Raw genomic sequence first — 23,148 nt, forward strand, 5'->3', positions numbered from 1 at the left:
GTCTCTTCCCTCCCCATGTTTGTTTTAGCTGGTAAAAGTAACTCTGATTAACATCATTTACACGAACAACTTACCACTTACATCTAATTACCATATGGCACAATAATGATCATGCATATCATTAAGTATGTGCCAGATTAATTGTGTTGTTCATTGTACTTGATTACCACAGTAATCTAGACTGTAATCAGGGTTCATTCAGCTTCTGTGACTATTTCAAGGTCATCCACTTATGGCTTAACAATAATAGAACACTGCAGAGTGGTAATCTTGGGAAATAAGGTCGGTTTTGAAAGCCAGATGGCAGTGTCTAAGAATCCTAGTAACAATAATGGTAATAAATTATGGCAGCCACATTTATCCCTGGTCTCCCAAGTCAAGGCACATTACAAGCCTAATGGTGTTTCACCTTCACCACAATTCTGAGAGCTCAGTATCGCTATCCCGACTTCATAATGAAAGGAACTGACAGAGTTGCAGAGCAGGGATAACAGAGTTTGTGCAAAGGGTTTTCAGACCATGGAAGAGAGAAGTGCTGAGAATGACAGAGGAGGCTGTTGCGGGGTGCAGGTCACAGGGAGTGAGTAAAAATGGAAGATGAACTAGGGCTTCACACCTCACCCGTGACTGGATGAAAATGCAAGGTCCAATATAATCAGACAGCAACGCCTTGGTGTCAAACGATAAACACCTCGTTCATACTCACGCAACACAACACTTGTGCAGCAAATTCATGATATGCAGGATTGTTCTATCACTACAACAATTTTTCCTACTCTTCATTTATTTGCTACTATTTTTAGTGTGTAGAAAGTTGTGTTTTCTAAAAATGTGAGACCATAATAAGAAGAAATAGGCAATGTTTGCTTAGTTTTATAATTCTCTGCTACCTGTAAACAACCAAAGGCATGTTTTTTTAAAAAAACAGCAGTTTTTTATGACAAAGAGGGTAGCAGAAATATTAATTTGAGAGGTTTATTTAGAGTTTTAGTCTCCTAGAAGAGTATATACCATTATAATAGGTTGACAGTTTTTCGAAGGATCAGGAATCAGTTAGACTGAGTTCAAATTCCAGTTCTGTTTACAGTACTATGAACAGTGGTTAGAGACTTAACCACTCTGAACCTTACTTAGTCTCCTTATCTGTAAAATGAGTATAGCAATTCATGCCTCATGGAATATGAAGAATTAAATTATAAGATGCATGCAATAAGATTGTTAGCATAGCCAGACTTCTGCTCAATAATCATTTATCATTATTATAGGCTAAATGGTATATTTATAGATCTCAGTCATCTAAAACAGAAGTATTGGACTGGGGATGGCTCAATGATACATTTGCCTAACAGGCACAAAGCCTTGGGTTTGATACCCAGCACCACAAGAAAACAAAAAGTACTAAAGTTAAATAAGAAAATGCACAATGCCTTGAAGGTTATGAAAGAGAAGGCTGGCTTGGTGTGGGCTTTAAGAATGCTTTACTTACCCATAAATACAAGAGATGTCAATAACCACATCTATCATATCACAGCAGAGCTCATAGGTTTGCATATCCACTGGAGTGCTATCAGTTGCAATATAAATTTTACTGACCACATCAAATAGAAATGCCTTTTCAATTCCAGAATTCTGAAAAAAAAGATGCTATCTTAAAGCAACAACTAATTTCAGACCATGTTGTGTTTGCATAAAATTATATACTACAGTATCCTCAACGTAAAATGTGAATGAGAAAAATTAAGTTATTACAACCTCCAGTTGTAGCATTTTTATTATCATTTCAACTTCGTTCTCATAAACTTCTTTATAGTAGACTTAAATGAAAGCTAGAATTATCACCAATTACTTATTTTAAATAAACAACCCAGATAATATTTCCTAACTCTCAGGCTGTTTTTTTTTTTTTTAGAACTCACTCAGTGCATCATTCTTTCAGTGTTAAACAAATACATAATTATTCAAGTATATGCTTCACCACCAAAACCAAATTGTATGTTCTCTACCCTGATAGAGGTCTATTAATATTGATAATTGCTTACAACTTGAATGAACACTTCAACTATACTAATGAAACACATATTTTGGGAATTATATTTTAAAGGCTCTACAACATTATGTAGGAGTAATCATCAAAAGTAATCCTCATGTGACCTTGAAATGCTGTAAAAGCAAGCAGAAATAAGATCTTTTTCACTCTGACAATGTTATTCTCAAATTTTGTAAATGTTCTAATAGGAGCAAATTATTTACTTACTGAGATAAAGATGTTTAGCAAATTCTCTAGAGTGGGGAGTTGTGGAATCAGTTTCTGAACCACCTTGCTAAAAGCTTCAAATATTGAGTGATCATATATGCTTGTCAGATAAAAGCTGGAAGAGAAAACGATACTTCATTATGTTTTCCCTTTGACTGACCAATAGTTTGCTTACGCTGTGTCCTAACCCCAGGAATCTCCCTTCTGTAGCTACAGTTCTTTTTTTTTCTTTTTTTTTTTTTTTTTTTTCCCCAGTACTGGGAATTGAACTCACGACCTTGCACTTGCCAGGCAGGCGCTGTGCCGCTGAGCTAAATCCCCAGCCCCTATAGCTACAGTTCTAACATAGATACTAGCTCCCTGCAGAATTCACAAGCTTGGCAAAAAAATGAACAGATATTAAGCCACCCTCCTTCATCCCTTAAGATACCAGAACTGTGCCTATTCTTGTCTACTGACTGGCAAGCTTAAAAATATGGCCATATCTGCCCATGCCAGCCTTATGGCCCTTGACAGAATCTACACCTGACCATCTTTCTGTAAGCCATTAGCTGTCTGCTTAAATTATCACTACCGATGCAACTGTTTTCATTTGCCAATTTGCAAAATGAATGATGCCTGTACTACCCCACAAAGAGTTGTTTTCCTCTGTGTGCATCTCTAGTTCAACTATTTTCAGACTATTCCTTCATTAACAACGATAGATCCCATCATATTCACCAGGAACTGTAAAGTTTAACATTGATTAACTTCCTGGATTAGATGTTTTGGTTTTGTTATTTTTTTTTTATTTTAAAAATAAAAGGAAGAAGGGGTTGGGGATTTAGCTCAGCGGCAAAAGTGCCTGCCTGGCAAGCGCAAGGTCGTGAGTTCGGTTCCCGGTACCGGAGAAAAACCAAAAAAAAAATAAAAATAAAAATAAAAGGAAGAAAACATTAACAGACAGACAAACTTTTACAAAATAGCAAAAGAAGAGTACAAACAATACAGAGTTACAAACAAAGTGGTAGGAAATTAACAATGCTTGTTGTATTACATATTGATATCTTCAAAGTGGTTTCTCTGTCATGTTTTTTACATGAAGGAAGACTCTTAGCTTTGACCACTTGTTAAAAACAATCTTTCACCAAAGATTAGAATCAGTGTGTTTAAAATTGGTTTTTCCTATCGGGCATGGTGGTGCACGTGTGTAATCCCACCACTCGGGAGACTGAGGCTAGAGCACTGTGGTGAGTTCAAGACCAGAGTGGGCTACATAGAGAGTTCAAAGCCAAGCTGAACTATAAGACCTTATCTCAAAAAAGCCACCACTGGTTTTTCCTGAATCCTATCCCAGTATCTACAGCACAAGCAGGTAAACAAGGCAAATTAGTACCCATGCCAAGCCAACCACAGTGACTCTAGGGCCCAAACTGCTTTTTTCCATCCTTTACTAGGATCCCTAAGAGATTTCTGTTCTTACCTGAGGTGAATTTTTTCTAATCCAGCATCTGCAAGGTCATCATTTGCCCTCTGGTGAATGTCTCTTTGGGTTTCAATTTTGTGGTCATCTGACAGACCATCTACTTTATGAATAAACACCTCGAAGTTGATGTCAGTGTTCACCTTGTAGGCCCTGGTCACTGTGAGATGGAGCCTGGCCAGGGCTTCCATGTAGTCGTCCTGGGAACAAAGGCAACGCCTGTGAGAGGAGACCGCTTTGCTTCCAGAGTCTTCCACACACACTTTACTGGGAATCACATGGCTACAACCCCCATCACCGCCAACTATCAAAGTATTGCACAAAATCTCCCCCCAAAACCTGGCTTTATAGAAGTCAAGTTTGCAAACCAGTTTTGTTAACACAGAGAAGGAAAAGCTAACAAAATGCAGTCATAATTTAGGCCAATGACAGCCGTACAGAGCAGAGTTGCTATTTCAGGAAGAGAAACTGACTCCATGCTACTTAGGACAGTTCCTCCCAGCTTTCTGAGTCTCCTGGTGTACTGTGTGACTGATCAGAAATGGAGACATGAGAAGGGTCACTAGGAGGATGGGGAAACAGCCAGAGGAACAATTTTAAGCACACCAGTTCAGAGAAGTCAGCAAGTCATGGTCCACAGGGGCCCTGCCTGGATTTTGTAAGGAAGTTATACTGGAACTCAGCCATGCCCGTTGTGTGCACATTGTCTGCAGCTGCTTTCCCACCACGATGGCACAGCTGAGCAGTCTTCTTCCGTGGGAACTCCTCGGAGACAGCACCGTCTGCAAAGCCGCAGGTATTTCACCCTCTAGCTCACTACAGAAAGTTTGCTGACGCGTAGTGGGGGAGAGCAATTACCCAGAACAATACAAGAGGAAGCCTTCCTACACATACACAGTATTACAAACACCTACGTATCCATCAACACTGGAGTTAGGTGTGTTTCCCCCCCCCCAGCCTGTCCCTCTACTCTCACCCTCCGGAGGGGACCTCTACCGGAGTTTTGTGCTTATCCGCCCTCGTTTTTCTGCACCCCACATACACATCTCCGAACAATATAGCATTTTTTTACACTGTTTACAATGTCACATAAATATCAAGTTTGTACGTATGCTTTTTTGCTCAACATTATGTCATGGAGATTTACCGATGTTAAAGTGCGTCACTCTAATAATTCCTTTTAATGCTTCTGGAATTTCATTTTCTGGATGGTCTATAATGTACGACATATTTGCTTGTGAAGAGACATTCCAATGTTTCCAAGCCATATTAGAAGTGCTAATGTGTATCTCAGGTACATACAGTTTACCCCAAGGGCCTACTTGTCAGTCCTAATTAGGAGCACCTTAAACATGACTGGACAGGGTTGGACAGCGCCTAATGCCCCAGACCCTCACCAACACCAGGTGTTGCCAGAGCTCTGAGTTACTGCTAGTTTAAAGAGTGTGGATAGGTCTTGCTTTTACAGCAAAAATGGGAAAGGTATCTGGAAAAGTAAGAAATTTAAAGGACTTAACTACCACTACCTTCAGTATCCCCCACCCCAGCTGATTATGACTCCAACTCTGGAAAATAAAGGAAGCCGATATAACAGGGGATGTTTTTTGGCATTCTGTTCTCCAAACTAAATGAATAAAAATGTAGGCCTAAGCCAGGCACAGTGGCAGGTGACTTTAATCCAAGCATTCTGGGAGACTGAGACCAGAGGATTGCAAATTTGAGTCCAGTCTAGGCAACTGACCAAGACCCTGTCTCAAAATAAAAAAGCTCTTGATATGTAGCTTACTGTGAAGGCTCTGGGTTTAATCCCCAGGGCGTGCAAATATGTGCACGCACACACACACACACACACACACACACACAGCACCTAAAAATGACATTAGAAAGAAGAAAATAGTACAATGGGAATGTAACTCAGTGGGAGACCACTTGCCCAGCACGCACGAGGCCCTGGTTCCAACTCCAGCACTGCACAAAGACACAAAAAATCCTTGGTTCGGTAGAACAGAGGGATTCTTTCCATGGTGACTGTTACTGCCTTCAATGACAAACAGAAATAAAGGAGAAATATAGTCCCTAGTCTCTACTCTGAAATTAGATCTAGGAACCATAAGCAATCACCGTGAACACAGGTCACGTGGAGCCTCTCTGGGGTCCAAAGGCACCTATGCAATGGCGTCCGGAAACAGGATTCATTCTGTGGTCTCTGCAGAACGGCAAGCGTGTCACACATTTAACTCCCAGGAAATCACTCGTGCTTTCATTCTTTGTTATTTCTCAACATTCTGTGAGGACACATTTTCTCCTTGGGGACGTATTTATCTGGCCGTCCTGTGACTGTGAAGAATTCGCAGGCAACATATACAAACACGAGGTATCAGAGCAAAAAGCACTGCTTAAAAATAAAGGAAAGGACACTCGCACCGCTGAGGCACTTTCCTGAACCCTGGTTCTCCTTTTAGTGCTTGTCATCACAAAATGTAGATTCCTGCAAACCTGACTTTTACAGTCTGCTTCCAACAAAAAAGTATAAGCTACCTCTCAAACTGCTTTTTACGTTATTACTTATTTTTAGTAAGTGACCGTGCTCACAGTGTTTTTCCTGCTGTTTGTTTTGCAGCACTGGGGACTGAACCCAGGGCCCCTGCATTTCAGGCAAGTGTTCGGTGCTGCTGAGCTACATTCCCAGACCTTCTACTCATTTCTAAAATTTCTCAATTCTCATACCTTCCTCTCACAGTTTAAAAAAAAAAAAAAGAAACAAAACTAAAACAGGAAACACATTTACCAACCTAGGTGGAAGGTCTCCTTTTTCATGTTCAGGTAAAATTAAAACCAAATTACAGTTGCAGTCTAAAAACAGGCAAGTGTACCTATTTTAGCCAAATTACAGCCATCTGATACACATTTAAAGTAGATTTACGTTGTAAATTTGAATTTCATAAATATAAACTGCTACGCAAGCACAATGGTATTTTCGTACTTACTAAGCCATTATCTTGAAATGACAAGTCATCTGGTTGGAATCCACTCACTCAGGGGCAGAACTACTATACTTGCTACCTAAATAACACCCAAAACAGCACTGAGTGACTCAGAGAGAACACAGAGCTTAGAAGAGACAACATCTGCAGAGCATCCCCTCCCGGGAGTGTGTGCACTCCCTTTCCACTCCGCAAAGGCACCAAGCTCCCCAGATTTATGGTGCTGGCACAGGGAGACAGGAAGGCAGGGGATACTGCCCAGGCCACAGATGGGCCGGAAACAGGTCGGGCCGGAAACAGGTCGGTACAAGTGGAACAGCCAGGAAAGCAGCTGCTGACAGCAGGCCCTGGACAGATGCAGTCTACTGCATGACCAATACGTGCATGGCTGAGTGGGCCCAAAGAAGCGAGAAGTGCTGTTCATGGATCAGCCATTGGTTTTAATGTGTCCCCGCGCTGCACTCCGCAAGAAGGAACCCCTTCTAACCTACACCATGCTCCATGCACCATGCAGCTACACGGTGCAGCCTCTTGAAACTGAAAGGCTTCGTTGAAAGTTTGATTAGTATGTCACATAAATAGGCACCTAGTTCCAAATCCTCTGAGGCAAAGCAGTCTTCTCAGACAGTGACCATCCAAGTATGGGCTCAGGATCATGATTACTAACAGTCTCAATAACCCTCCTCTCTACACCCTAGAAGGGCCTGGTGTTCAGACAGGGTCATGCATGCCGGCAGCTGGCTGACCCAATTGCAGGTGCATGGTTTCAGGGAACTATCAAGACTTGAACTTCAGAGCAGATTTAGCACACATCTGAAGGACTGGTTGTCTTTTATTCCCCTACAGAGCTACAGAGCAGACCCTGGAGGAGCCCACAGTCTGGGATGAGTCACCAGCTGCTTTCTAGGAATGTCTGCAGAGTACCAGTGCCCCAATCCTGCTACAGGTACCCTCCCTAAAACTGATCTGCCTGAGATGCTCCTGTGACCCTTTTCCACCCTCCTCAACTACAGGAGAAAGGCTCCAGGTTATAAAAAAAAAACAGGTGTCAAAGAGTCAGTGCAAAGCTAAGGTGAATCTGATAAAGAGAATGACTAATGGCTGGTGAATATGACTCTTCACTAGCCAAGGGATTCCCATTACTGTTTCCAACAAAGCTGAAGGAGGACTTACATGGGATGTCTACAGACAAACTGCTAAAATAATTTTTCATATAGAAACCTGGGTAATGCAGGGGATGGAACTGGAAGGGTTTTAAATCATTGGACAAACACTATAACAAATGCTGCTTATTTATGTGAGCAGTTTCTCAGTGCTTACATCTATACAAGCAGAACACAAAAAGAACTGCTCCAAATCCTGTCTTAGGCAAGCACAGATACATAAAGCAGACAAACATCAACTGTACATCTTATGTTTTTTTCTTTGTAGTATTGGAGAATTAAACCCAGTGCCCTGCTCATGCTATACACTAACAGCTACATCCTTCTCCCTTTTATTTAACACAAGTCTCCTTCAGTTGCCCAGGTTGGCCTGGGACTCATAGTCCTCCCTGCTCAACTTCCCACGTAGCTGAAAGAGGTGTTTGCCACCACACTCTGCTATTTATCTTTTTAAGAGATAGTTCTCTCCAATTTTACTTTTTAGAAGTCACCTATGAAACAGTTATGTTATCTTAGTCAGTTGTATATAATTATTACTTGATGCAAAAGAAAAATTTCCATTTAGTCTTTTACCTGCTTAGGCAATAGTAAACATTTTTAAATGTAAACTTATGTATATTACTTTTTTTGCAGAGAACCTGTGTATCAGAGTGTTTGAGAAATTCATCTTTCTGAGCTACAGGGTTTTTTTGTTTGTTTGTTTTTTGTTTTTTTTCTGTTTTTTTTTTTTTTTGAGACAGGGTCTCACTATGTAGTTCAGTCTATTCTTGAACTCACGGAGATCCTTCTGCCTCAGCTTTGCCAGTGCTGGGATTATAGGTGCACACCACCATGCCTACCCTGGTACAGTTGTAAGCATGACCAAGAGGGACATTTTGGAGATGTCCATCAAGAGTATCAGAGGGGGATGACATGTATTTGCTGTCCTTGGCCTGGACAGTCCTCACTATCTGTGAGATTTCCCAGGTCTACGATCTATGGAAGTGTACAGAGCTCCATAATTGTCAGACAGCTCTTGGTCAGGGATGGATAGAGTGAGCCTTTTCTCCTTTGCTATGCCTGAGGGGCCTAAGAAACCCGTTTGGTAAAAAGGCCTGTGCTAGATTTAAAAACCCAGAAACCATCACAAACAAATAGGGTGAGGTGCCGCTTCTATTGGGGTTACAAGGCCATCAAACCCTCGAGACTTGTGAGCTATACCTGGGAGTCGATGACAAATATTAGTGCTCCTGTTCCCCTGAAGATCATCTCATAGTCAAACGTGGGGTCGAAAAAGTCGATCTGTCCTGGGAAATCCCAAATCTGAAAATTGACAAAGGAGCTGTTGGAAACGTCTTCTCGGCATATCTTGTTAGTACTCTCCAAGAACAGTGTTTCATTGGGAGACATTTTGTGAAAGACAACTTTCTGAATGGACGACTTGCCGCTTCTCCTCAGGCCCATGAGCAGGATTCTCGGCTTCACCTCAGAGCTGAAGGGATCACTGAAGTCCAGAACTGGAGAAACCACAAAACAAAAATGAGGGTAAGTCGTTTTCACAGCGGGTAATTAGAAGAGTTTCACTTCCACCTCGAATGTGATTTATGACTCACTGATGATGCTCCTCTTCCAGATACAGGGAATAGTAACTCCACCACCCCACCATGGAGGGGACAGCTCTGGGACGTGCAAAACACTGAGAAGTGCTGTGTTACTACCTTATGCCATCTAACAGGGGCAGAAACATGAGGAAATCCACATCCCAAGCAGGGACTCTGGAATATGAAGAGCAGAGATTTCCTGGAGCAGCCTGCCCGTGGAAAAATGCAGAATGCAGAATGTTGAGCATTCTGGAGCAATGTCCTTCTCTACATCATCGTCAGTCTCTATTTGCTACAGAAACACTGGTGTATTTGAATTACAACTCTCTCAGTTCGCCTCTCCTGGTCAGTGCTTTCACAAGTCACAAAGGCCTGCAAAGTGGGGTTGGTCTAGATGATTCAGATTTAGACTATGTCAGAAAGTAGATGCAAACTGTGTGAGGAGCAAACCTCTTCCAGGCCCATCCTGGCTGTAGGCCTGCACCACCCAGAAAGGTAGCTACTAACCATATATAGTTATTTAAATTATCTTAAATAGGCCAAAACTAGAAATTCAGGGGTAGACATAGTGGTACATGCCTGTAATCCACCTGCTCAAGAGGCTGAGACAGGAGGATCTTACATGGAAGACCAGCCTATGCAATGTGGAGACCCTGTACCAAAAATTTAAAGGGGACTGGGAATATAGCTCAGTTGTAGAGCATGCTTGCCTGGCATGCATAAGACCCTGGGCTCAGTCCCAGTACAGCAAAAAATAAGTAAATAAATGGGTAAATAAATGAAATTCAGATTCTTCTTATATGAAGTTCCTAGAGTAACCATATTCATAGACACAGAAAATAGAATGGCAGTTTCCAGGGCCTGGAAGGAGAGAGGAGTGAGGAGTTGGTGTTTATTGGATAAACAGTTTCCATTGGTGGAATATGAAAAAGTTCTACAGGTGGACGAAGGTGATGAATGTACCCCAATGTGAATACATTTAATGCCACCAATTTGTGTGCTCCACAGTGGTTGAAATGAAAGCTGGTCATAGTGGTACACGCCTGTAATCATCCCAGCACTCAGGAGGTGAAGGCAGGATGATATGGCGAGTTCAAGGTCAGCCTGGGCTCCACAGCGAGACCCTTTCTTCAAAAGAAAAAGGTTACAGTGAGAAATGTTCCATTGTGTATATTTCACCACAATGAAAATGATTCAGTTCCTTGGTTTCATAACTCCTGCGAGTGAGTGCTCAATCGCCGCACTGGCAAGTGGCTAGCGTAACTGCACAACACAGATAACAAAACATTGTTATCGTCACAGGAAGTTCAAAAGGTCAGCGCTAGTCTATTCCCTGGTAACAAAACCTCAACCCTAAAATACTCTGCCAAGAGTGCTAGAAGTATGAGCATATTACTGGATAAGAGCAGAAATTGGTGCAAAAGTTCAGAACCCTGCAGGACTCATTCTTTTGTTTGGAACTTGTAGTGTTAGCTCCACAAGGCTCTTTCATCCTAGACAACCACATACTTAATTTCTAAGCAATCTTCCTGCTTGACCAAAAGCTGACACATTTCATGGAAACAAAGGGAGGGCGGCCTAGTGGTGTTAAGGAGGGCCTTGAAGTTAGTACAACTTGGAGCTTCAGCTATCAGACCTTGAAAAAGATACTTAGCTTTTCAGACTTGATTTCAAAATCCATAAAATGGAATTGGTACTGATAATAAACATCCCATAGGACTGTTATGATAAGTAAATGAAAGAAAGGACCTAAAATAATTATTAAAAATAGGGCTAATTCAAAAAAGGATGCTAGACCACCTAGTTATTCACATGCAAAAGAATAAAGATGACCCTTACCTCACACCATACACAAAGTTAACTCAAAATGCACCTAACACATGACATGAAGTGCTAAAACTATAAAACTCTTAGGAGGAAACGTAAGAGTAAATCTTGGTGTCCTTGGACTAGGCAATGGTTTCTTAGCTTTATGACAACAAAAGCACAAACACCCACAGGTGGAAATAACAGATGAACTGGACTTCATCAAAACTTAAAAAGAAATTTTAAATTCATCAAAATTTAGAAAGATAACCAACAAAGTGGGAGAATATATTTGCAAATTATATATACCATAAGGGTCTAATAACCTGAATATATAAAGAACTTGATAGAAAAAAAGTAGGGTCTAAGTAGACATCTCTCTCAAGAAGATACACAAATGGTCAAAGGCATATGAAAAGATGCTCCACATCAAAGCCATGATAAGATACCATTTTGCGGGGCTGGGGATTTAGCTCAGTGGCAAAAGCGCCTGCCTGGCAAGCGCAAGGTCGTGAGTTCGGTTCCCGGTACTGGAGAAAAAGCAAAAAAAAAAAAAAAAAAGATACCATTTTGCATTCCCTAGAATGTCTATAATCAAAAGATAATAACAAATGCTAGTAAGGATGTCGAGAAATTGGCACCTCATGCACTAGTAGTGGAAATGTAAAATGGTTTACTTTGATAGAGTTGGCATAGCCGGGTGTGGTGGCACACACCTGTAATCCTAGCACTTGGGAGGCTGAGGTAGGAGGATTGCTGTAAGCCTGAGGCCAGCCGGGGCTACAAAGTGAGCTCAAGGACAGCCGGAACTACATAGCAAAATCCTCTCTCAAAAAGACAAAACAAAGTTGGCAGTTCCTAAAAAGCGTAACTACAGAGCTACTATATGACCCAGTAATTCCATTCCTGGGATAGGGATGGGGGGTCCAGACAGAAATTTGTATATTGGTATTTATCTATGTTATCCCCCAAAATGTCGGGAAAAAACCAAAAACCCCATCAACTGATGAAAGGAGAAACAGAATGTGATCTATCTGCACAGCAGAAATTATTCAGCCATAAAACGGAATGAGATGCTAAAACATGCTACAACACGGATGAGCGTGGAAAACATTACACTATATGAAAGAAGCTGGACGCAAAACATTACATTTTTTTTTTTTTTTTGGTTGTTTTTTTTTTTTTTCCCGGTACCGGGATCAAACTCACAACTTTGGCTTGCCAGCCAGGCGCTGTGCCACTGAGCTAAATCCCCAGCCCAACATTACATATTGTATGATTTTATCTACATGAAATATCCAGAGTGGTCAAATCCACTGAGACAAAGAGTTAGTGGTAGCCAGGGGCTGGAGAGAAGGGAAAATAAGAAGTGACTGTTAATTGTGTATGTAGTTTCTTTGAAGTGAAGAAAATGTTCAGGACTTAAAGTGATGATGATTGCAATGAATTGTACATTTGGAGGGGTTGTTTTGTATTGTTTTTGTTTCTTTCTTTTTTTTTTTTTTTTTTTTGAGACTGCATCTTGCCATGTGTTCCAGACTGGCTGAGAATTTAGGCTGGCTTCAAATTCACAATCCTCCTGCATCAGCCTCCTAAGCGCTACAATTACAGATGAATGCCACCATGCCCACCTTGCCCTACACTACACTTCAAAGTAGCAAATATTATGTATGCCATTTGAAGTATAGTCAATTGTTTTTCAGTACTGAGGATTAAACCCAGAGCTTCATGCATGCTCAGCAAGCACTCTACCATTGAACTACACCCCTAGTTTGTTTTTCAGATAGGCCTCACTAAGTTGCCCGGGGTTGCCCAGGGCAACCTTGAATTTGCAATCCTCCTGCCTCAGCCTCTTGAATAGCTGAGGTCACAGATGTACATCACCATGCTCAGTTCATATCTCAATTTTTTTTTTTGGTCCCAGGAATCAAACTCACGACCTCGTGCTTGCCAGGCAGGCGCTGTGCCGCTGAGCTAAATCCCCAGCCCCCATATCTCAGTTTTTAAAAAAGGCTTCATAATGACCCAAAACACAGAAACATTTAAAAAGCCCCATTATTAAACTTTGAGAAAGATCAAGAAAAGAAATAAACATCCTTAATAAAGGACAATGGCAGGTATGGTAGCACATGTCTATGATCCCAGCTCAGGAGGATGAGGCAGGAGGATTCCAAGTTTGAGGCCAGCCTGGGTAACTTAGGAAGACCCTATTTAAAAAAATTAAAAAGAGCTGAAGATGTAACTCAGCATTACCTAGGTTCAAACCTAGTGAAGAAGAAAACGGAGAAGCAGGAGCGGAAGGAGGAGGAGAAGGAAGAGAAGGAGGAGAAGGAGAAGGAAGAGAAGGAGGAGAAGGAGAAGAAAGAGGAAGAGGAGAGGAGAAAGAGGCAGAAAGAGAAGGATATAAGCAAATATAGAGATACACATATATTAAATTATTTTTCTGAATTTATTTTGTTACTTCACTATGTCTTTCTCTGTCCCTGGCCTTGGCCTCACCATAATCAAATAAAGACTGGAAAAGTAATATTTTTCTAATGTAATTAGCCATGTTCCCCTGAAATTCTAGTTTTGTAAAGCATAATGTTAATATTTGATAATATCTTAGTAAATTTCACTGTATATATTTTGTAGTTTGAATTTGCAACAGTATAGGTAAACACAGATTTCAAATAAACAGTGATTAATAAAAAGTAGGCAGATACAAATGAACACAGACAAGACTTCACTACAAGCAACATCTCGCCCCTGCTAACACATACTGTTTTCCAGTTCAACTTAATACAATTCAACAGACTGCTTGATAAAGGCTGTAAGATGAACAAAAACCACCTAAGATATCACCAGCTTTCTTCTTCCTTGATTATATGCTCTTTACTCACAGTACTGCCATTACAAGCTTACCTTAGCAAAAGCAGGTTCATGAACTGAAACAGACAACAGAACTTCAAGTTCAAAAATATCAGACGGCTAACATGCTGTCTTCCCCCTCAAACTAAATCCCTAAGAATAAAGGAAAATGTATGCATAATAAATAGATAAACAGGGGCTGGGGATTTAGCTCAGCAGCACAGTGCCTGCCTGGAAAGCACAAGGTCATGAGTTCGATTCCCGGTACCAGAAAAAAACCAAAAATAAAAAAATAAATACATAAACAAATCAAAGAACTCCAGAGTTGAAAACTGAAAAAAAAAACTTAAGAAACACTAAGGTCAGACTGAAGACAGAACATGCAGCCCTTGGCTTGGAATGGCAGGGTTCTGCTGCAGAAGGCAGGACCCACAACAGAAAGGGACATAAAGACGATCATTATTTGAAGAATACAATGAGAAAAGCTAAGCAGATAAACTCTATACTACTGCCCACTCATCCAACCCACCCCCCAACATATATGCACATACATATACATATTAGGTCAGCTTCCAGGTGGGGGCAATGAATTTGGGAGTTTGGGCACAAGAAGAAGGCAATGCATCAGGGACTAGTGACACCCAGAAGGAACAAGGGGCACCCACACTACTGCCCTCAAAGCGCTATGACCTGCCCTCGCTTTTACTACAATCCATGGAGTACAGCACCATCAGAGGTGGAGGCACACCATCTTCCCTTCACGCACTTACTCAAGTGCCAGATACTTGGGGAATACCACCATTAGAAAATGCACACTCAACAAGTGGATGAGTGTACAGCTGTAGAAACAAAGCTCATAGTGGCATCAGAGCAGTCTCTCAAGTATAACTAAAATACTCTGAGAAAAGAGGCAATGTGACACTTGTGAAACAAGAACAGACACTTTCAGGGCAAGAGTAGACATCAGAATGGTCCACAGAGACTTTGGAAATAAAAATATAATTGTGGAAGTTGCGCTTAGTGGCACACACCTGCAATCCCAGCACTCTGGGAGGCTGAAGCAGAAGAATCACAAGTTCAAATGCAGCCTAGCATTTGAAGCTTAGATAACTCAAACCAAAAACTTTGAAAAGGATGTATTCAGGGCTGGGGATTTAGCTAAGTGGCACAGCGCCTGCCTGGCAAGCGTGAGGTTGTGAGTTCAATACCTGGTACCGGGGGAAAAAAAAGATCATGTTTCTCTATAGCAGGTATAGGAATACTAGTAATCTCAGTACCAACAGTGGTCATATGTATCATAAAAGGGTGTATTCAATCCCCTACCACAAAAAATAAAAAATGTTTAAGAATTAAAATAAACCCTCCTTAAATTGTGATGTCAACTCTACATTTTTTTTTCTCTCTAAATGATTATCTTAAATTTTCTGTTTTAGGGATACAATAAACATGCTGATTAACATACCCCAAAATGGTAAATCTTGACTGGACAAAAAGATATGTACAACACAGTTCCCATCTTAGAGAAACGTAAAAAGTCTAGTCTAAACAATTATATTGACAGACAGACAAATAAATAGATCACTGGAACAGAACAGGGAGCCCAGAAAATAAACCCATGCATACAAGGACAAGTGAGTTTTGACAAAGCTGGAAAGCTAATGCCAAGGAAAAAGATAATCATTTTCAGAAAATGGTGCTGGAACAATGAACATTCATATGCAAAAGAAAAAAAAAAGAATTCCAAACCACATCTTACACCATATTCAAAACTTCATTCAAAATTGATCATAGGCCGGGCGTGGTGGTGCACACCTGTAATCCCAGCACTTGGGAGGCTGAGGCAGGAGGATGGTTGTGAGTTCGAGACCAGCCTGGGCTACAAAGTGAGCAAGGCCAGCCTGAACTGCATAGTGAGACCCTGTCTCAAAAAAAAAACAAAAAAAGAAAAATATAGATCATAGGCACTGGATGGTACATACCTACAATCCCAGCCATTCAAGAGGCTGTGACAGGGAAATCACAAGTTCAATCCCAGTCTGGGCATCTTAAAATAAAAATAGATAGATAGATAGATAGATAGATAGATAGATAGATAGATGACAGGCAGATAGATAGATAGACAGACAGACAAACAGACTAGAAGAGACAGAGACTATAGCTCAGCTTTTCCTGGGATCCATCCACAGTAGAGGGGTAGGGGCGGAGAAGGGGAGGAGAGGAAAGGGGAGGGAGAGAGAGAGAGCAAAAAGGGGGAAAAGAAAGAAAACCACAGAGAAAATGCATGTGTTGATGAGTATCTTTCTTCCTAATTCATACTGCCAGATGTGAGTACAGGTTTTAATTATCTTCAGCCAGGTCTCTTAAGTCTCTGTGCAGCAAGATCATCCAGGGTGGTGCACTGGAGTCGCTGGATCTCCTCTGGGAGAGCGAGGTAGTGAAGGAGACTACTGTGAAAGGGGGTCAGCGTGTGCACGTTTACAAAAATAGAGCAGCTAAGAAATACAGACACAGTTGTAACAAAACAGACACCGCAGTGGGAGGGGCAGAAGCAGGGAGAAAGGGAAACATCTCAGCCTCTTGGCCTCCTGGAGCAGCTGGAATTACTTTCTTTTCCCTGCCTGCCATATTCATCAACTGTAAACAGCTTGGAAATGCTGGTCCAGATCAGCAGGGTATCATCGACTCTGCAGAGACCAGTTAGACCCGTGTGGATGCATTTTACCACGTGTGGCTGGGTGTATGGAAATACACTGGTGCCCAGGGACTACTCTGGACACCTGTACAAACTACCTGGCTGGTGAGGAAGTACAGGTCTATCCCACACCTGAGGAATCTGGAGGAAGGAAATTGTCAAGGTCACATAGCTGGTATGTGGCAGTGGACTCACCCCGAGTCTTAGCCTCCAATCAGCTCTCTTTGTCACACTGAATACTACACTATGGTTTAATTTGCATATGTCACACATTAACATTCACACCAGAACTTTCCCTGGAGACTTTACAAAATGGCTTTATCCTAGCTGTAGAATCTTCTAACCAAATATTCTAGATCCATGATTTTCATCATATTTATGATTCTCAAACCTTAAGTCAGAACACATTTGTCAACACAAAAATCAACAAGTGGACATTAAACAACAACAGCACTGAACAACAATAAAGAAATTTTTAAAAAGAAGCTAGAAAATACTGGAGTACATCATGCATAATAAGAGTAAATACTGTACTGCTTGTGAAACTCGGGTTTGTTTACACATATGTGGACACTGATTTACAACATAAATATGTTTCTGATTGTGGTCCATATTAAAAAGAAAATTGTAGGTCACTGTTGTAGATTAGGAAAAGTTCCTTTTACATCAGAGAGGAACTGCTGGCAGAGCCTGACCCTATAATCCTCTCTCCTTCCTGTTAAGTATCTCTGTTTAATAAACCCCGAGAGGGCTGGGGATTTAGCTCAGGGGCAAAAGCGCCTGCCTGGCAAGCGCAAGGTCGTGAGTTCGGTTCCCGGTACCGGAGAAAAACCAAAATAAATAAATAAATAAATAAACCCCGAGAGCCTGAGTAAGTTGGCCTGTAGAACAGAAAGACTTCTAATTTAAGAGTGTAAGGATCAAGTCCTCATCCAGGCACCCAGAGAATATAGCTTGTGTTCCCAAAAGGGTCCCACTCTGTAGTGGGAGGGGCAGGGGCAGGGAGCTCTCAACAGGAGGGAAACCCTCAACTTCTTGGCCTCCTGAGTAGGCTGAGCTCTCCACCAACCTGTCTCTTAGCTCACCCATTGGGCCAAGCTTAGTAAGAGCAATCTGAGAAAGGGGAACATGTGAAAGAGAATAAAGGATAGCTGCTGCTCTGGAAGGGGAAATCACAGGGCAAATTTTTAAAAAGCATGAAATCAGAAACCAGCTACAGGCAGTCTTGGGATGCAGAGAGGGCTCTAAAGGTGTCAAGGGGGTTGAGGGCAATTGCTAAAGTGGGGTGAACTTTGTAAGAGGAGACTCTGTTCTCACGTCATACAGGTTTCCTCATCACCTACCGAGCAGGGCTGTGCCAGGGCTGCAGATACAGAGAAAAAAGCCCATCCGTTAGCAACAGGAGAACAGAGACAAGAGAAAGAGACAGGGGCTGGGGATTTAGCTCAGCGGCAAAGCGCCTGCCTGGCAAGCGCAAGGTCGTGAGTTCGGTTCCCGGTACCGGAGAAAACCCCCCCCCCCAAAAAAAAGAGAGAGAAAGAGACAGCATGATGCTCAGCTAGCTAGTGTTCTAGGCACTGAGAATATCTGAATCTTAAAGAAGAGCAAGCATAAAAGAAATGACTGAAGGAAAGGTTATTCCACAAAGAGATTTTCGCAAATTAAGGGAACTGAAGGGTAAAGAGTGCAGTTTGAAGAGGAGGTGACCCAGTCCAGAGGCTCCCCAGTGAAGTCCAGATAATACTAATGTTACACTGGCTACCCTCTTTGCCACACCTGGATCCTCTCCCCACTGATTCCCTCTTCTCCAGCCACTCAGGCCTTCCACAAGGTTCTTCCACAGGGCCTTGTAGCTTCTCCCTCTACATAGGAGGCTTCTCCCCCACTCCACCCAGCTACAGTGTCACCTTTGATCTAGATCGTGCCCTATCACTTCCCAGGCCAGAATCTTGTCTTTTTAATCCTTTTCACTATATGGGAACCACCTTTTTACTTTATATGTCTGTCTTCTTGTCTACTTGTGTACTCTCTCTCTCACAAGCAGAATACACTGTGGCATATAGCATGAGTTGAATAAATGCCTCTGAATCAATCAATTGACAGAGTGGTAGCAGCTTAGCTCACCAGTGCAACAGCAGGAAGCTTAGAGTTCAATTGTAAAGCCATGAGGAAATCACTAAGAATTTTAAGGGGAGACTAACATGATCCAGTGCACATTTCAGGAAATCCCCTCCAGAAATAGACTCCCTAAAGTTGGCCCATGTGAAGGGATAAGAAAGTTGTTCTGGAACATAACAGAAATGATGGAAACAAGGCACACGATACAGAAATGACTGGAAGGAATCTATCAATGAGAAGCTCAAACCCATGCCCCACTAGGCACCAGGGACGAGGGAGAAAGCCCCAGATTCCTGACCTTACAGCCCATTCACCAAGGTGGTAAAAGGGAAGAGGCTGGACAGACATTTGGATTTGTTGAGTCTTAGGTGTGCGTTGGTTTGTGGCTTCCATGAAGCTCAGATCAGGGCCTCAGCAGGGAGGTGAGAATGGGAGGATGCACACAGGCTGGAGGTGGGGTGGAGGTGCTAAGGCAGTCCACCCCTCAAGAGCCTTTCCCCCAATCTTGCTGGCTGAGGCCGAAGACATGCTGGAGGGATTTCGGCCTTGGCCACTGCACAGCAGGTAAAACCAACCCACATCAACCTCTCATCTGCTAACAGTTACCATGTGGTGGCCACCTCTGCAGCATGCAGCACCATCTTTAATCCACAAGTTGATTGAACTTATCTTTCACAGATATAAAAGCTGAGGTCTCCATCAAAGTACCAGTTGAAAGCCGGACATGGCGGCACATCCTGTAATCCCAGCATTTGGGAGGCTGAGCAGAAGGTTTGCCGTGAGTTTGAGGCCAGCTTGAGCTACATAGTGAGTTCAAGACCAGCCTAAATTACACAGCAAGACCCTGTCTCAAAAACAAATGAAGAGGGCCAGGGATCTAGCTCAGCAGTACGGCACTGGCCTGGCAAGTGTGAGGTCCTGAGTTTGATATCTGGTTCTAAAATAACAAACAAAAAAGAAAAAAATAAAGTACCAGTTCATGGGCATAAAGTTGGAGTCACACAAGACCCTAGAGATCTGCCCTAGATATAACAGCATATAACTACCATCAGTGTGATAGGGTGGTGTCAACTTGAATAAGAAACTCCTAGCGGATTAGGTTAGCACAGTTCTGAGTGCATCTGGATGACTGTCTTGCTGAAGAGTGAAGATCTACCCTGGATATGGATGGCAACAACCAACGGGTTTGTAACCTCAATAGACTAAAAAGGGAAAGGAGGTGGTCTTGCTCTTGCTTCTTTGGAGGGACTCCAATCTTCACCACTGCCTGTGGACATCTATCTCCAGACTTCTAAGCAGACTCCTCAGCCTTCTGATGCAGACCCTTCAGCTTTCCCATATGGACTCACTCTGGACTCTGCAGTGAGCTCTAGAACTTCAACTTTGACTGGATCCTCTGGAACTCCAGTGCACAGATGGCCTTTCCACATGCTCCCACCCTGACTCTGCAGGCAGTCATTGTAAGACTACCTTGTAAATCCTTTATATATCACATAAATATTTTATACTAAATCTGCTCCTTTAGTGAACCCTAACTGCCATAATGCATTCCGATCTTTTTTTTTTTAAGGAAAAAAACTAAATTTCTAAACAAGATAATGATAATAGGAGGGTAACAATGGTTAATACACTGCATATTGTTATCTTTAAATTAGTTATTCATGATAGGACAAGAGAGACTCCATTTTTCTGTTTTTAACGCCATATTAAGAGAAGTCACTTAAAGTTCACTTAAGCTGTAGTTGAACCCGTTCGCGCTGGTTAGTTATCAACCCATTTAAAGGAGAACAGAGTCATAAAATGGGAACAGAATAAACAGGACAAATTGGAAAGTAGGCAAAAAGTTAAACTGCAACGGTCATTTGAAATTCAGCTGTCTAACCTTCTGGGAGAAGTAAACTTTGTGATAATTGTGTGACATTCTTGTAAGATTCCCCAAAATGAGGTAATGGTTACTATGGAAAGCTAAAATGTACTTAAACCGAAGGTGAGACCCAGATCTGGCTCCTATTTAGAGACTCTCGGTCAGCCAGTTTAATAAAGCTTTGTTTGTTCCTGCCTTTTTGGTTTTCTTGTGATGCCCTTTTTTTTTTTTTTTTTTTTTTTTTTGTTTTTCTCCGGTACCAGGAACCGAACTCACGGCCTTGCGCTTGCCAGACCGGCCCTTTTGCCGCTGAGCTAAATCCCCAGCCCCTTGTGATGCTTTTCTTGTTGAACTTGCTTGCCGTATTACTCAGAGTACAAGATACAAGATACCAAACAATATTAGCACAAGCCTTTCTTTTCAATGAACTAAGAAAAATTAGTAGTGTTGGGGCTGGGGGTTTAGCTCAGCGGCACAGCGCCTGCCTGGCAAGCACAAGGTTGTGAGTTCGATTCCCGGTACCAGAAAAAAATGCAAAAAACAAACAAACAAAAAAATTAGTAGTGTAACTGTCTTAATTATCTTATATAATATACATATATATATATATATATACACACACACACATATATTTTGCTTTTATTTTTGAAGTTTCTTCCCATTTTACAATATCTATTGTACATTTTAGATCTTATTTACTCTTTCAGCTTCTCATGCTCGGGAGACAATATGCTGTTTACATGTGCATCTGGTTTATCTCACTTACGAGTACAGTCTCAAGTTGCATCCGTTTACCTATAAAAGCCTCCCGTTTATCCTTCTTTATGGATGAATGCATTCTAATTTTAAAACTGTTCAGAGGATAAGTCTCACAGGATGTTCCTGTCATAATAAATGCCTTTTAAAATTCTCTAAAGGTAAGTAGGAGGGTATATGAACTACTCCAGAGATACTATCTGGTCCACCAAGGCACTGAGAACTTTGATGTTCGTGGAAATCTATATAGGCAACAAAGTGTGTTTTACCTGCAGATGTCTACTGTATGTTGGACTACTGATAATGGTACACTCACTGATTTTTTAACTGTTCTTTATTTAATTCCTATTTAGGAAATATCTGTTGTGGCTCTTTACCTTTTTCTCCATTTGCTATGGTTTAGACATGCTTTGAGTGTGTCCAGCAAAGGTTCCTGTGCCAGAAGTATGGTAGAACCTCTAAAAAGTAGGGTCTGGTAGAACGTCCTTATGTCCCTGGAGGCACTGCCATTGGAAGGGATTAATGCTAGTTCCAGGGATTAACGGAACAACACAGCTCTCAAGAGAGAAGACTGTTATAAACCAAGGCCACCCCACATGCTTGGCCCTATGTCCTTGTCTGTTTCTCTGCCATGCTGTTATACAACTGGGGTCAGGGGCACCAGAGTCCAAACAGATGAGGCTGCCTGGTCTTGGACTTTCAGCCTCCATTACTGTGAGCTATAGAAACATTTTTTTCTTTATAAAGAACCCAATATTAGGTATTCTGTTACAGCAACACAAAACAGATTAATATAGGGTTATGACATACATGTAAAGCCTGAAAAATGTCATTTAAAGGGGTATTGGTAGTGACTTCTGCCTTTCTACAGATTTTCTACAAATTTTAATACAACTTTTTCCTTTATTTCATCTTCTTTCTTTTCTTTTTTCACCTTATGGTGCTGAGGATGGAACTCAGTGCCTCATGCATGCTAGGCCAAGTGCTCCACCACTTTGCTATATCCCCAGCCCTAATAATAGTACATTCTAAATGAGGCTTTCTTTTTCTTTTGGTCTAACACTAGGGTCCAATGGCCTATGAACTACAAAGTATAGGTTACAAAAACATCATTTTGCAGTCTGTAGCCAAGTACAATTAAAATTGTTGTAAAACCAGAACAAAGCTGGGCATGGTAGAACATGCCTGTAATCCCAGCACTCTGGGAGGCTGAAGCAGGAGGATTGCAAATTCAAACCCACCCTGGGCAATTTAGCAGCTTAGTGAGAATCTGTCTCAAATTTTTAAAAAATAATTAAAAGGAAAAAAAAAAGAGGGATAGAGCTCAATGCAAAGGCCCTGGGTTTAATCTGCGGCAGTGGAGAAAACAAACAAACGAGGCCTAGTACTTACCGTAATAAACTCTTTTTAAAATAAAACCTCCAGTAACATTCATTGGGATAGTGTAAGTGAGAGTGACATAGCAGAATTTAAAGCTAAATTAACGAAAGCTTTAAAAAGAAATGTCTTCTCTGACTTTGGCCCAAATCAGCACTTGGAACAGGCTATCAAGAGGATCAGCTTTATGCGTAGGTAAATTTTATCTACTTATCATTTTCTCTTGGCTCTGACAGCACCCA

General features: G+C 41.6%; 1 protein-coding gene across 1 annotated transcript in view; it reads right to left on the reverse strand.

Annotated features, from left to right (window-relative positions):
* The window catches only part of Rragd (Ras-related GTP binding D), a 43,732-nt gene that overhangs the window by 13,612 nt on the left and 6,972 nt on the right, over positions 1-23,148 (reverse strand). Inside the window, exons 3-6 of the mRNA XM_013510716.1 lie at positions 9,064-9,359; positions 3,717-3,916; positions 2,255-2,369; positions 1,487-1,629 (exon numbers count right to left, since the gene is read on the reverse strand). Coding sequence (XP_013366170.1) covers positions 1,487-1,629; positions 2,255-2,369; positions 3,717-3,916; positions 9,064-9,359 — 754 coding nt within the window. The remainder of the gene's footprint in view (positions 1-1,486; positions 1,630-2,254; positions 2,370-3,716; positions 3,917-9,063; positions 9,360-23,148) is intronic.

The sequence above is a fragment of the Chinchilla lanigera genome, unplaced genomic scaffold, assembly GCF_000276665.1.
Source record: "Chinchilla lanigera isolate Chin_1 unplaced genomic scaffold, ChiLan1.0 scaffold00010, whole genome shotgun sequence".
Lineage (NCBI taxonomy): Eukaryota > Metazoa > Chordata > Mammalia > Rodentia > Chinchillidae > Chinchilla > Chinchilla lanigera.